The sequence below is a fragment of the Canis aureus genome, chromosome 22 (genome assembly GCF_053574225.1).
Source record: "Canis aureus isolate CA01 chromosome 22, VMU_Caureus_v.1.0, whole genome shotgun sequence".
NCBI lineage: Eukaryota > Metazoa > Chordata > Mammalia > Carnivora > Canidae > Canis > Canis aureus.
Window position 1 is genome coordinate 44,211,051 of NC_135632.1, and position 15,353 is coordinate 44,226,403.

The following is a 15,353-nucleotide window of genomic DNA, read 5'->3' on the forward strand; positions in this document are numbered from 1 at the left end:
GATGTTGGCTATTCTTATTTATTCAGTTGTAAATGAGGGCAGATATATGTCTGTTTTGCTCACAGTTAGATTTCCAGTACCTAGAAGTGCAGTACTTGGCATACGGTAAGGATTCAACAAACAATTGTTGAATAAATGGTGAATGAAAATAATACACAAAGGTGACCTTTGGGGATGATGCTAATTACAATGACCTGAACTGATAAACAAGAAGAAAATAAAGAATGATCAGATATCCTGAAGTAAGACAGACTTCCTCTTAAGGAACATGCTGTGAGGATAGAGTAGGAAAACCAGGACACACACTGACATTTTTAAGAGAACCTGGGTAAAGACAACTTTAAATTAAGGCAAAGAGGTCAAAATTGTTTGAACATAGGACAGATGACCTGTGATCTTCTCTGGTCAGACAGTAATACCTACAACACTCACAGAATACATTAAGAATGATTGGCACCATCAGAGTTGTGATGAGATTTACAGAGGCCACCTCTTTGGGAGTGATTGTGCCTGAGAAAGTTTGGCCCCAGCCAATAAGAACTTGGCAATTCACTAAGCTCACAGTAATTCACTACGCTTGGCACACAAGACTTGACAGTTGTCCAGACCAGAAGACCAGAAGCAGAGCACAGCAGTGAGCATAACCCAGTCTCTGCCCTCATGCTGAGTGGGAGACAGGGACGTGGAACAAGTTATTACCAGGGTGCTGGGTGTCTTGAAGGAGAAGTTCAGGATGCTAAAGGAAATATGGTAAGTTTAGTCTGGAGTTGGGGAAGTATTCCAAGCAGAAAGGACAACAAAATCTCTGAAGCAGAGTAGAGCATTATACTTGAAGAAATTAAAAAGCCTGATGTGGCGGGAACATAGCAAGGAAGACAGGGGCTCATAATAAGGCTGGGGAGATGGACTAGGGCCAAACCTACAGAATTTCCTATACCAAATTAAGGATTTTGGACTTCATCCTAAAAGCAATGATGTGTCATTAAAGGATTGGAGGCAGGGGAGCTACATTTGCATTTTGTAAAGGTTACTCTGAATACGTGTAGAGAATGGAATTAAGAGGGGAAGAGTGTTGGCAAGGAAACCGGTTGGGAGGAAACCAGCTGAGAGATAGCTGTACCTGGACTCTGGGTGGTGGCAGTGGTAGTGATGGGAAATGGGAGGATTAAGAGCTAAGATTCAGGACTTGGTGATTCACATGGTTCTGGCATAAGCAACTGAAGGGATCCGTGCAAAAATTCATAAAAAGAATATTTTATGGGGGTTTACTGGGGAAAGATGAGAGGAAAGATCATGAGTTAAGTCTGGGACATAGTGGATTTCAGGTGCCTTTGGGACATCCAGGTAAGGATTTCCAGTAGGACATCAGATTTGGAATAAATGAGTCTAGAACTTAGAAGATGAGGGTAACCTAGAAATACATATCTGAAAGTTGTTTGAATGCAGATGATAATTTTGGGAATGTACAAGTGGATAAGATGACATAGAGGGGAAGAATAAGAAGAGAAGACCTGGGACAGAGTTCTAAAGAAACTATGTTTAGTGATTGAGCAGAAGAGATAGAGCCCACAGAGGAAGCTGAGAAGGAATGCCCAGAAATAGAAGAAGACCCAGAAGAATACAACACAGACCCAGGAGTCTGAATTCCTTCAGGAAGAATAAAGTCAAACGAGGCTATGCTGTAGAAAAATCAAATAAGATCAAGTCCGAAAAGAGACCAGGGGCTTTAGTCACACGGATATCTTTGGTGATCCAAGAAGAGAGGATTGGTGGAGTAGGAGAGGAGGTTGAAGAATGGGAGTTGCAGTGGGAGGAGGAGATACTGTATATAGACCACTTTTTCAGAAGTTTGCCTGTGAAGGGAAGGAGATGGCAAATGTCACCAGGGTGTAAGTAGCATTGCTTATTTATTTTCTTGTATGGAGTTTTTAAAAAGCATATTTACATGCTAATGGGAAGGATCTGTGAGAATGGGAAGGACTGAAGATAAAGTAAGAGAGAAAACATTCGATAGATTCCTGAAGTGGCAGGAGAGGATGCACAAGTGGAGACTGTCAATAGGAAGAAGGACATCTCTTTAATTTAGGAGAAGAAAAGGAAGAAAGTTCTTTCTGGATTAGTTTTCTGCACCCAATTCTCTTAAACTCTGTATCCCCCCAGACAATCAAGATCAGCAATGATAAGGCTGTTTATAAGGTTGAGTCTTGCCCTGCCCTACCTCACAGACAGGCGCTTCCTGTCATAATGGGGCATCTACAAAATTTCTTATGCAACACTGCTACCGGTGCCTTTTAGTGCCAAAATAGGTCTATGGAAGCGCCTGTTTTTGTTTCAACTAGAGATCATTGATTTTGCCCCCAAGGTGTGCCAACTGCTTTAGAAAACTATGCTTTGCCAATCTACATATCTGTCATTTCAAGTGTCCTTTCAGAGAATTCTCCTGCACCTTGACTGACCCATGTTGTATTTGATAGCCTTGGCACATAAGTTGTGAGTTTTACAATGTTTCATCAAAAATAGGGTTTGCATTTCTATTTCTCAGTTTTGATGCCTTTAGTGGTTTCTGGAAGTAGAGGGGCAGCACATTCTTTTTTTATTATTTGGAAAGACTTTTTTTCAGTTTTCAAGATATAATTGACAAAACCTTAAGATATTTAAAGTATACGTTGTGATGATTTGATACATGTGTACACTGTGAAAGGATTTGCCTATTTAGGTAATGAACACATCTGTCACACCTCACATGTTCATTATTTTTTCTTTTTTAAGATTCCACAAAGAAGTGATACCATATAGGATCAGTTTTTATCTTGCACCATATGATTTATTTCATTTGGCATAATGCTCTAAAGTTTGAGGGCAAACACCAAGATTTCCTTCTTTTACATGGCTGAATAATATTCCTGTGTGGTGGGGAGGGTGTGGGTATGGGTGGTGTGGGTATGGGTGGTGTGGGTATGGGTGGGTGAGTATGTCTCACATCTCCTTTATCCATTCATCTATTGATGGACTCTTACATTATTTCCATATCTTGGCTATTATGAAAAGAGCTGCAATAAACATGAAGAGTGCAGATGTCTCTTTGAGGTAGTGATTTCATTTCCTTTGGATATATACCCAGATGTAGAATTGCTAGATCACATGATAGTTCTATTTTTAATGTTCTGAGGAATCTCCTACTGCTTTCCACAGTGGCTGCATCAATTTGAATCCCCACTAGCAGTGTGCGGGATTCCCTTTTCTCCACATCCTTGCCAACACATTATCTCTTGTCTTTTTTATGATAGCCATTCTAACAGGTGTGAGGTGATATTTCATTGTCTTTTTTAAAGATTTTTAAAAATTTATTTATGAGAGAGAGAGAGGCAGAGACACAGGCAGAGGGAGAAGCAGGCTCCATGCAGGGAGCCCGATGTGGGACTCGATCCCAGGTCTCTAGGACCAGGCCCTGGGCCAAAGGCAGGCGCTAAACCGCTGAGCCACCCAGGGATCCCCTCATTGTCTTTTCAATTGCATTTCCCTGATGATTTGTGATGTGAGCACCTTTTCAGGTACCTGTTGGCCATTTGTATGTTTTCTTTGGAAAAATGTCTATTCAATTCCTCTGTGCATTTAAAAATCAGATTATTTGGGGGTTTTTTGCTACTGATTTATAGGAGTTATTTATATATTTTGGATACTAACTCTTTTTTTAAATTTGTTTATTCATAGAGACACACAGAGAGAGAGAGAGAGACAGAGACAGAGACAGAGACAGAGACAGAGACAGAGACACAGGCAGAGGGAGAAGCGGCCTCCATGCAGGGAGCTCGATGTGGGACCCAATCCCGGGTCTCCAGGATCACGCCCCGGGCCGCAGGCAGCACTAAACCGCTGCGCCACTGGGGCTGCCCCTAACTCTTTATAAGATAGATGGTTTGCAAATATTTTCTCTCATTCAGTAAGTTGCCTTTTCTTTTGTGTTGATGGTTTCCTTTTCTGTACAGAAGCTTTTTTTGTTTGATGTCATCCCATGTGTTTACTTTTGCTTTAGTTGACTTTGCTTTTGGTATCAAACCCAAAAAATCTTTGCCAAGAATTTGCACTTCTTTTTTTTTAAGATTTTTAAAATTTATTCATGAGAGAGGCAGAGACATAGGCAGAGGGAGGAGCAGACTCCCCGCAGAAAGCCCAATGTGTGACTCTGTCCCTGGACCCCCCCCCCCCATCATGCCCCAGCCAAAGGCAGATGCTCAACTGTTGAGCCACCCAGACGTCCCAAGAATTTGCATTTCTATATCTCAGTCTCCTTAATGCTTTTGTTGATTACTGGAAGTAGAAAGAGCAGCACATCCATTATTTTAAATAAAATCTCTTTACCAAAATTTTATTTAGAATATTTTTGTTTGAATAAGAAATATGTTATACGAGACTTAAAAGATATTAAAGGGCCTATAAAAAAGGGAAATATTTTTCTGTCTGTCCAACTCTCCTCTCCAGAAACAATGTCCAAACTAATTGTTTTGTGTTTCCTCCCAAACATATTCCATTATGTTCAATCAAAAATATATAGTCTTTCTTCTCTCTTGCAAATGATAGCATATCACATATGCTATTCTGTGCCATAATTTTTCAATGAATATATTTTGAAAATAATTCCACATAAGTACCCTTACACTTTCCAATAACTGTTAGTATTATATTGTATAGATGTACCATAATTTAGTTAGCCATTCCCTTCTTGATGGGAAGTAAATTCTGTGGTTACTACATCACTTTCTACATGTACTATAGGTTAAATGCCTCAAAGTGAAATTGTTTTGTTAATTCACTTAGGCATTTTTAGTTTTGAACAATAATGGACGCTCTGCATAAATGTATCAACTTTCATCCACCCAAGCAATGGATGATACTGGCTTTCAACCCATACTCTACTGAACACAAATACCAAACTGTCTTATCTTTCCAAATCTGATCCATGAAATAATATCTTAGTATTAACATACCTTCATTTTGCACTTCTCTTATTTTGAGTATTATTGGACATTAAAAAAATATTTATAAACCATTTGAATTTTCTTTTTAGAAACTGTCTAATCATTTCTCTATTGGTTTGGTCTTTTCTCATTGGTTTTTAAGAGTTCTTACATATTAATGAAATGAACATTTTATCTATAACATGAGCTACAATTATTTTTCTTGTTTTTTTAACTTTATTTGACAAAATATTTTAAATATTTTAAAAGCTTACAACGATGATAAATCATTACTACAGCATGACAGTGAAAATAAACAGTCTGATTTATGGAAGAGAAACACTTGTTTTACACAGCTAAATTTGACTACACATAATTTTTTAAATTTACCTATGGGAAAATAAAACAGCAAAATTTGGGAGCATATATTTATTTCTATAAATTCCTTTCTTTTGAAAAAATATAGAGAGTAAAAAATTCAAATACTACGAATGCATGTACAATGAAAATTGTGTCTCTCTCCCAGTAAAGATCCTTGCTACTCCCCAGTATCCCAGTGAACTCTCTCAGTTTCTCTTGTATCTTGCATGCAATATTCTATGCATTTACCCACACACACACACTCTCTCTCTCTCTCTTTCTATATATATATATATATATATATATATATATATATATATATATATAGCTTTTTTTACATCTCCACATATAAATATGCCTCATCTTTTCTTCATAATGGACTTTATCAGTTGTTTCTATTATTATTATTATTATTATTATTATTATTATTATTATTAACAATGGATATTATCATTCCTTGCCAAATGGGCTGGTATAGCTGCAGAGTGCATATCTTATAGGGGAATTTATAGATAGACCTAAAGCTATATAGTTGCCTTCTGTTGAGATGGCCCCAGTTGCACATCCACATGGAGATTTAATGGAAGCAACTAGAGATGAGCCTGGTGCTTATTTTTTTTTAATAAATTAATTTTTTATTGGTGTTCAATTTACCAACATACAGAATAACACAAGCCTGGTGCTTAAGGAAAAGGTCAGAAACTCGACATATAATCTGGAGGAATCTGGAGGAGATAGCATAGTGATGGTTTTCTAAGGCTGTGGAGCTCAGTAAGATTGCCTAGAGAGAGAAAAAAAGAAATGTCAAGGAGTGAATGCTTGAGATCTCCAACATTCAGAGACAGGAGCAGGAGAAACAGGAACTGAAATTGAAAAAAAAAAGCAGTCACTGATATGGGAGAAGAAACAAGAAATTGTGATGTCCTGGAAACTACACAAGGGATTTCAAGGAGAACATTATAAATTCCGTCAAATGCTGTGAGAGGCAGAGTAAGGAGATGACTAGAAATTGATAACTTGAATGTAGAAGAGGTAAAAGCCTGGTTCCAGGGGTCAGGAAGGGAACAGGAATTGTGAAAGTAGAGAAAGTGAAGTGTAGAAGAAAACTCTTACAGGAATTTTGCTGTTGAGGGGACAGTAGATGAAGGATAACTTGGATTCCAGGGAGATCTTTTGAAAAGTGGAGATACACTTAAAGTATGTTTACTTGCTGATGGGAATAGTCCAGAGGGGAGAGAAAAGGGATAACACAGGCTTTGAGAAGGTGCACAGGTAGGAGTAGAGTGAGTTCATGTGCTGGGCAGGGTGCAAAATATGAGGATTAACTTGTAGATTCCTTGGACACTCACTGAAAGGAAGAAAACAAGTTATTTTGTGAGTGATTCTATATTCTGAGAGAAATCAAAGGGAGTTGGTCAGCAGAGAGTGAATTGATGGGGGGAGGTTGGAGGAGAGAGGGGAAGTTGAGAAATGCTAGTCTGGAAGACTGAAGGAATGGATTGAAATGGAGAAACATGGCAGGATTTCTGGATCGTGACAAGCTGGGACTCATGAATCCCTAGTGGGACTAGTCAGTCTGGTTTTATAGTTTTTCTAACCATGTTTACCTGATCTGATGTAGGTGCAGAGGAGTCTGCATGTTCAGGGGAAGGAGGGAGGGAAGAAGGGCAAGGAAACTAAGGGTGTCCACAAGGAGGTATATAGAGGGGTAGTAATGAAATCTAAGTCAGGTAAATTGAAAACTAAGGACATGACATAGGTGATGGGCAATTAAAAAGTATAGGGTCCATGCTTTGGAGGGCTGAATATGGACAGAGATTGGACTGCACTTGCTGGGCTGAAGGAGCTCAAAAGATAGGAAATGGGTCATCAGAGCAGGGTGCTGGGGTGGAGACTGCAAGAGGTATTAATACTGACAGAATCTAGGGTATGGCCAGGGGATGGAGTCTGAGAGGATGCATGGCTGACAGCTGTCATCAACCACACCTGTGATACAGAACTCGAGGAGTCCGAACGGAGATGCCCACCCTGCTTGACCAGCTTCGCTCAGAAGTATCTGATCTGGGAGTGCTGCCCCACATGGGTGAAGCTCAAGACGGTTCTCTTTGGCATTGTGACGGACCCCTTTGCGGAGCTCACTATCACCTTGTGCATTGTGGTAAACACAGTCTTCATGGCCATGGAGCACCACGGCATGAGCTCTGCCTTTGAAGCCATGCTCCAGATAGGCAACATTGTGAGTGCACTGGCAGCCTTCACCCAGCTGTCATGGTGGGGGGCTTTGGGTGGGGTGGCAGTGTTCCCTCATTCTTTGGAGTGTTGATCCAGCTAGCTGAGAGCAGAAAGGCAATGCTGGAGATGTGTGGGCACTGAGGGAAGGAAGTCAAGTCTAGAGAGCCAGGCTGAGCTGGTGGGAATTGCTTTGGGACAACCCAACACAAGGAAATGGACCTAGAGAGTCCTGACTGAAGAGAGGGGAGGGAAAACTGCTTCTTCTTTACAGAACTTAGGTCAGGCTCTTGAATTTTCTGGATCTCAGCTGCCTCTACCTTAAAATTAGGATAAATGTCACTTTCCCATCTAAATATGGCCTTTGGACTTGCAGAATTTCCTCCTAGTTTTATTGCTTTTATGACTGCAAAACACAACGGTGGTGGTTTTTCAATGATGTCATTTAATGGCAGACAGAGTGGGGGGAGGAGCAGGGAAGGCAGTGGGAGAGAGAGAACATGGAAATGTGGTTGCTTTGTAACAAAAGCACCAGAAAGTCAGAACTTTTCTTTTGTATCTGGTTTGGACAGGATGCTACTTTAAGTTGTTCTCCATTATTTCTTTTAGTATTATTTGCTTCTAACAAGAAAAAATCCACACTTGGACTTTGCTATATGGTAAGCAAAAGCTAGCAAGGTCAGGATCCTGCCTTCATGTCCACTGCAGTATCCACCCCACTAGAGGTGGCCTATTTGGTCTGCCAGGATCTTCCAGCTCTTCCAACTCCTCAGAGGCTACAGATTTACATAGAAGGAGGGGTGTCAGGAAAAATGTGACTACTCTTCCCCAGAAACCTCCACTTCCCCCAGAACCTAGGGATGTGAAAAGGACTCCAGCAGGTTCTGGGATACTGTGGAACCAGTGTGCCTTATGTTTTAGCAGCACCTGGGCTGAGAGGCCGCATTTTACTTAAAATTGGTATGAAGAAGGGAAGTGGAAAGAGAAAGAAGCGCCTATTCCCAAGAAGTCAGCATAGACCACAGAGGGTCTTATGGAAGACACATCTGAGCCCATACTCTCATTTTACACCTGGAGAAGTTGAGACAAGAAAGAAAAAAAGACCTTTACCACTGGGACAGAGAGCATAGTGCCATGTTTTAAAAAGAAAACAAGGAAGGCAGAGTTTGGTGCTCTGTGAGTGTTATCTCTATGACACAACAATGCTATGAAAGGGGACAGGCACTGAGAACTCACAGCCCCAAAGGGGGCAGGCATTGAGACTAAGAGATATTAAGTACCCTGCCCAAAATGGCACAGCCCGTGACAACAGACCCAGTTGACCTCAGCCGTACCCCACCACACCGCACTTGTCTACAAATGGCACTGTGTACATGTTCTTTGAATCATACAGTTGCAGTCTGTGGCATTAGGCAGATCACTTAAACTTCCAGCTTTTCCCTCTGTGTAAAGGGGATGCAATCCCTGTTTCCCAGGCTGGTGAGAGACTTTGCTAAGAGCAAATGAGAGAATAGCACCCAGCCCTTCTTCCTTACTTGACTCCTTTCCCTAATACCTTTCCGGTGACCTGAGTCTGGGCTTGACCTCTCTTGGTGACAGAATCCCATCCTGTTTAAGACAACTAATGACACTCAGAGCTAAAAGAATCTTAGGGACAATTTATTACTGTTGTTCTAGCTTAACAGCTATTATTTACTAATGAGTTACTATTGGCCAGGACCTTTGCTGAGAGCTGTGTATGCATGATCTCATTTTATGCCCATTATACAGATGAGGAAACTGGCTTGTGTGTGCTTTCACAAGCTCTGATATGGCTGAGTTGGATTTTTATTTAATTCTGTGTTGCCCCACAATCCAAGGTTTTAAACAACCATATCAGATTGACTTCTCATTTAGGTAATTATGTAATAATTATTATCCTAATGATTATCCATCTCTACCACCATTCATATGAAAACACTGAAGCATGGGTTCTAATGCATATCCCCTGAGCACTGGTCCCCAGGTTTCTCTATGCTGCCACACTGAGTGTTCCCATCCCCAGTCCTTCAAGAGCCCACAGAGTATACAGAAACTGAATAAAAGCAAAGCAAAATGATTTGTTATTTTATTTTTAAACTAGACATTTCCCTGTTGCCCTATTTTCATCACCCCCTCACCCCACAGACCCTGCTGAGATGGATCCTTGTTTCCAACCACAGGTCTTTACTGTGTTTTTTACTGCTGAAATGGTCTTCAAAATCATTGCCTTCGACCCCTACTATTACTTCCAGAAGAGATGGAACATCTTTGACTGCATCATTGTCACTGTGAGCCTGATAGAGCTGGGTGCGGCCAGGAAGGGGAGCCTGTCAGTGCTGCGGACCTTCCGCTTGGTAATGTTCTTTCTTGGCGACTTGGGGAGACTCCCTCCACATTTAAGGAGCCATAACCCTGGGAACAGATACCGTCCTTTGGGGACCTCAGCAGCCAGCAAGTTCTTCCTCTCTTGTCCCTGTGTGGAGGAGGCAGGGCATGGCTCCAGGGAGCTGGAGACTTGGTCCTTTCTACTTACTTAAATTTGGGGCATGCCTTCTCATCTCCAGGCCTTGGCCCTCTCTCGTCTGCACCCTCCTGTTCTCTTATCAAATAACAATATAACAATGATAACAATATTAACAGCTACTGTTTTTTGAGCACTGACAATGTATCAGGCACAGCGCTAACCCCTTGATACAACAAGCATGGCTTGTTAGCATGGGCTAATTACCATCCTCAGTATTCTCTCACTGTTAACTAGGGCTCAGTGTCCAGCTTTGGAGAGAGAGGACAGAGTGAAGGAGAGAATGCTCAGCAATCTCACCGAGTCCACTTCTAGGCCAGAAAGTCTGTTTGGAGCCCTAGTGTGGGAGCCAGCAAAGCAGCACTGAGCTGCCTGACTTGATTTCCTTGCAGTGGGGTGGCAAACTCAAAGGCCTTCAAGAATCAAGCAGGTGATGACATAAAACTGGCCAAGCAAGAGATCTTGGCATTGGATTTATGTCCCATGTAAACACGTAGGCAGACCCAACACAGAGCATGACTCCAGGGAGGGGCATTTACATAGGAGTCAGCATGATATGCCTATTGATTGTCACAGTTTGCAACTTTTCATGAGAAACAAGAAATCCAGATTTTAATATGGGCTACTAGTCTAATTTTTTAAAGGCATTCTAAAGACCAAATGAAGTATGTCCTGGGACACATTTGTGTCATGTACCACCAGTTAGTGACACCTGTCTCATTGTCCTATGGAGAGAAGGGCACAGTGGGCCTATAGGGCCTTTGCCTATAACCTGGAAACTTGAGAAGAGAGGAATTAAAACACTTTTTTAGTGTTTCTGAAGGACAGGTTTTTAGAAGGACATTTTAATAAGGACAGATTTCTCTGTATATCTAGAAAATGATGTGAAGAGACAGGCGCCTAAGTTAGTGGTCAGTGTGGGACACTCATACACAAACATTGAGGGAGCAAGATTCCATACTCCTTATGCCCTGTGAGGGCCTGAAGTTAGTTTCCTACTAAAATATGAACATTTTTGCCACACTTGGGAACAAGCATGGTGTTTTCAAGTCTTCATGCTTTTTTGCCTGTATTCTCAGACAACCACAAATGGGCAGGCTTACTCCATAGCCTGGGCCTACAGAATTTTCCAGACACCTGCCCCTTTGCCCCCACCTTCCTGATCCTGATATGCTGCTCATCATCCATTCCCTGACCACAGCTACCACCCCCATATTTCCCTGGGGGCTTTGAGTCCTCTTCCTTTACCGTCTCCCAAATTTCTCATTACCTGGGTTAGGTACCATGGTCCATCAGTATCATTACACTCTTAAAACAAACTCAACCACCTTTTGCCTCTAGCCCTTCACATTTTTGTATTTGGCAAAATCCTAGAAAATATTGAAGTTGAAGCCAAATATTCCCTCTGCTGTGCCTACCCCTGAGCTGTGGGCATTACTGCAGAAAATTCACACAGCCCAGATCATCAGTTTCATAGTTTTTATTAATATACTTTATTTCTTGGAACAGTTTTAGATTTTTCAGAAAAATTAAGATGATTCATTCTCATTTCTCCTGGTTCAACCCACATGTCACCTCCTGAGAAAGGTTCTCCCCAGCCACATTATCTTAAGGTGGGTTCTCCCATCAAATTAGCCTGTTTTAGACAGTTTACAATTATCCATGAGACAAAACCCAGGGTTTCCTTGTCTGCCATTCTATCCCAAAGCCCAGCACATAGTAGGAACTCAATAAACAGTTGTTGATCGAAAGAAGGAAGGAAAGAAACTAAGGAAGAAATGAAAATGCTGTGTCTTCTTTCTTGCTTTTTGCTCCCTCTCAGAGTAGCATTGCCTCCCTCCCCATCATTTAAATCCTTGCTCCATGCATCCACTGGTCTGTCCTTGTAGCAATACCACATCTTAAATACTGCAATTGCCTTGAGTGTGTCTGTGTCTACAAGGCAAGTCACCCACCTTGTTTTACTTCTTAAAGAATATCTGTAGTAAATTGAACACCAATAAAAAATAAATTAAAAAAAAAAAAAAAGAATATCTGTATCTCCATATTCATTTTAGAATTGAAGTGCCAAGTTACATCTCCACATACACACAAAAGTGTTGTTCTTTCCTATTGGGACTGCAATAATTTTTACATCAATTGGGGAAGAAATGCAACCTTTACATTATATAGTCTTCTGACCTATGAAAACAACACACTCTTCATTTTTTTAATCTTTCAATAGTTGCATAATCTCTCCCTAAAGCTTTATAACTTCTTCTACAAGGAATTTTCTGCATCTTTTGTTAGATTTATTCCTGGGTATTCCCTAGTTCATTATGCTATTATAAATGAAATCTCTTTTTAAATGTTCTTTTCTGGGTTGTTTGTTTGTTTGTTTTTGTTTTGTTTTTGTTTGTTTTTTTTTTTTTGTTTTACTAACATTTTGCTATTTAGCACTTTTGCATTCAGAAATTCCTTATTAATTCTGATTTATCTATATAATCTTTTAAATTTTTAACACAATCATGTCATATGCAAATAATGAGTTTTATATCTTTTTTTTTAATGCTTATACCATTTGGTTCTTTTTACTACATGATTGTGCTGATTAGATGCCCAGTATACTATTGAAAGGAAGTGTTATTAGCAGACATCCTTGCTGTTTTCCTGATCTCAAAGAGAGTGCTTTCAATATTTCACCAAGCCTAACATTTGCTTTTTTAAAGATAAAAAAGAAACCTTTATCGTTTTAGGAAGTTTCTTTGTTTAGAATATTCGTCATGAATGGATGGTTAATTTTATCAGACAATTGTCCTGCATGTATTAAGATAATCAAATGATTTTTGTCCTTTAATCCATTAAAGTGGTGAATCATATTAATTGATTTTCTACTGTTAAATCAACTTTGCCTTCCTGGGATGAACCTGACTTGGTTGCGATACACTTTTTTTTATACACTGGAAGATTCAGTTTGCTTAGAATTTGCTTAGAATTTTTGCATCCGTATTGATGAGTAATATTTGGCCTGTAATTCTCCTTCCTACATTGCACTTGACAGGTGTTAGCATCTAGGTATCAAGGTTGTGCTCATTTTCATAAAAAGAGATGAGAAATAGTCCTCTTCCTCTATACCCAGTCTTTGAGTAAGATTGTAACTATTTATTCCTTATAGGGTTGGTAGGATTCACCAATGAGGCCATCTGAGGTCAAGATTTTTCATTACTGACCTAATTTTCTTCCTGGCTGTGGGACTAGTCAGGTTTTCTGTTTCTCAAATTGGTTTTGATAAGTTATAGTTTTCTAAAAATTTCCCTTATCTAAATTTTCAAGTTTTTTGGCATAAAGTAGTGTATGCTATGCCATTATATTTTAAGGGTCTATATCACCTATACTTATGTTACCTTTTTCTTTAAAAATGGTGATTTGCGCTTTCCTTGTCTGTTCTTATTAGCCTTGCCAAAGGTTGTCAATTTAATTAGTCTTTTCAAAGAACCAACTTTTAACTCATTGGTCTCCTCTCCTTCATTGATGTTTTGTATTTCATGTAATCCTGCATCTTATCTTAATTACATTCTCCATCCTACATATTTTATGCTTTTCTAACTTCTTAAGATGGAATTTTCAACCTATTTTCCTTTCCAATATATTCATTGAAGACTTCATTTCCTTCTAAGAACTGCTATAATATGTAGAATTTTCCTTATTGTTTGGTTCTAAATATTTTCTAATTTCAAATTTGATTTCTTCTTTGACTCAAAGGTTAATTAGTAGCACAGTTCTTAATTTCTGGATATCTTTATGCTATCGAGTTCTAACTTAATTGCATTATAGTCAGAGAACATACAAGGCATACTTAATGGTTTGAGATTTATTGGAATTTTCTTTTGGCCCAGCATGTTGAAACTGTTCCTTATTCCCTTGAAAAGGTGTCTTCTGCAGTTGTAGGGTACAATACTCTGCATATATCCATCGGCTAGAGAAAGTTCATTGTGTGGTCCAAATATTCTAAATCCCTGCTTATTTTTGTCTGCGTGTTCTAGCAATTACTGAGATGGTAGTGTATAAAAATATCTCCCACTATGATTATGGCATGGTCTGTTTCTCCTTATGGTTCTATCTTGAGACTGTGTTATTAAATGCATACATATTTTAAGTTGTTATATCTTCCCCGTAAAGTGAAACTTTTATCAGTAAGAATTGACCTTCTTTCTCCCTAAAAATGCTTTTTGCCTAAAAAAAAATCTCATCTGCCTCATATCATGTTTTCTTTTGGTATAGAATTTGCATGGTGCATTGTTACCCTTCCTTTTTCTTACAACTTTTGTATATCTTTAGGGTTTTTATATGAGTCTTGTAAATATAGAGTCAGATTTTGGATTCTTATTTTAGTTCTGACAATCCAATATTTGTCTTTTAACCAAAACATTTAGCTGACTTACTTTATTGTGAATACTGATATGTTTGGATTTGTGTCTATCATATTTTGGGTTTTCTATTTGCTTCATCTGTCCTAGTATTTCTGTTCCCTCTTTTCCTCAATTCCTTTTTTTAAAAGATTTTATTTATTTATTTATTTATTTATTTATTTATTTATTTATTTGAGAGAGAGAGCACAAAGGTGGGGGCAATAGAGACAGAGGGAGAGGGAGAAGCAGGCTCCCTGCTGGGTCAATCTCCCCAGAATCATGACCTGAGTCAAAGGCAGACCTATTGAGTCACCCAGGCGCTCCCTCTCTTCCTCAATTCTTCATCTATTTTAGAGTGTTTATTTTCCTCCTTTATTGGTTTGCAAGCCTTTCTATTTTTATTCTTTGAGTGGTTACCTTAGGAATTACTTAATTAAAGTCAAAAGTTAGCTAAAACCTTTACTTTCCAAGACCAATTTTCATTACATTTACCCCTTCCTAACTTACTATTGTACTTAGCATTTAAATTTTATCTGGCTTTTAAAAAGTTATGTGGTTTAATCAATCATAAATAATTCCCAACTTACTATTGTGTTAAATATTTTAATTCTATCTTGTTTAAAAAAAAAAGCTATGTGACTTAATCAATAATAATTCTAGCTGTCGCATAAACAATACCCAAAACTCCATAGCTTAACCCAATCAAAGTTTATTTTTCACTCATATCATAGTCTAATGCAAGCCAGTCAACTTCAGGTGGGACTACTTCAAGAAGTGATGCTGCCACATCCAAAGAAGGATTGCACAGTCTTCAAAGCTTGCCTCCTGCTTGTGGAAACATGGCCAAGGCTTGTTTTTAGTTTTAGTTTTTAGTTTTTA

At 39.2% G+C, this 15,353-nt stretch overlaps 1 protein-coding gene across 3 annotated transcripts in view; it reads left to right on the plus strand.

The window, feature by feature from the left end:
• SCN10A (sodium voltage-gated channel alpha subunit 10) overlaps positions 1-15,353 on the plus strand; it is a 91,091-nt gene that overhangs the window by 38,733 nt on the left and 37,005 nt on the right. For all 3 annotated transcript variants that reach the window (XM_077865743.1, XM_077865745.1, XM_077865746.1), the window contains 2 exons: positions 7,313-7,551; positions 9,746-9,919. In XM_077865743.1, the coding sequence (XP_077721869.1) occupies positions 7,313-7,551; positions 9,746-9,919 (413 nt within the window). The remainder of the gene's footprint in view (positions 1-7,312; positions 7,552-9,745; positions 9,920-15,353) is intronic.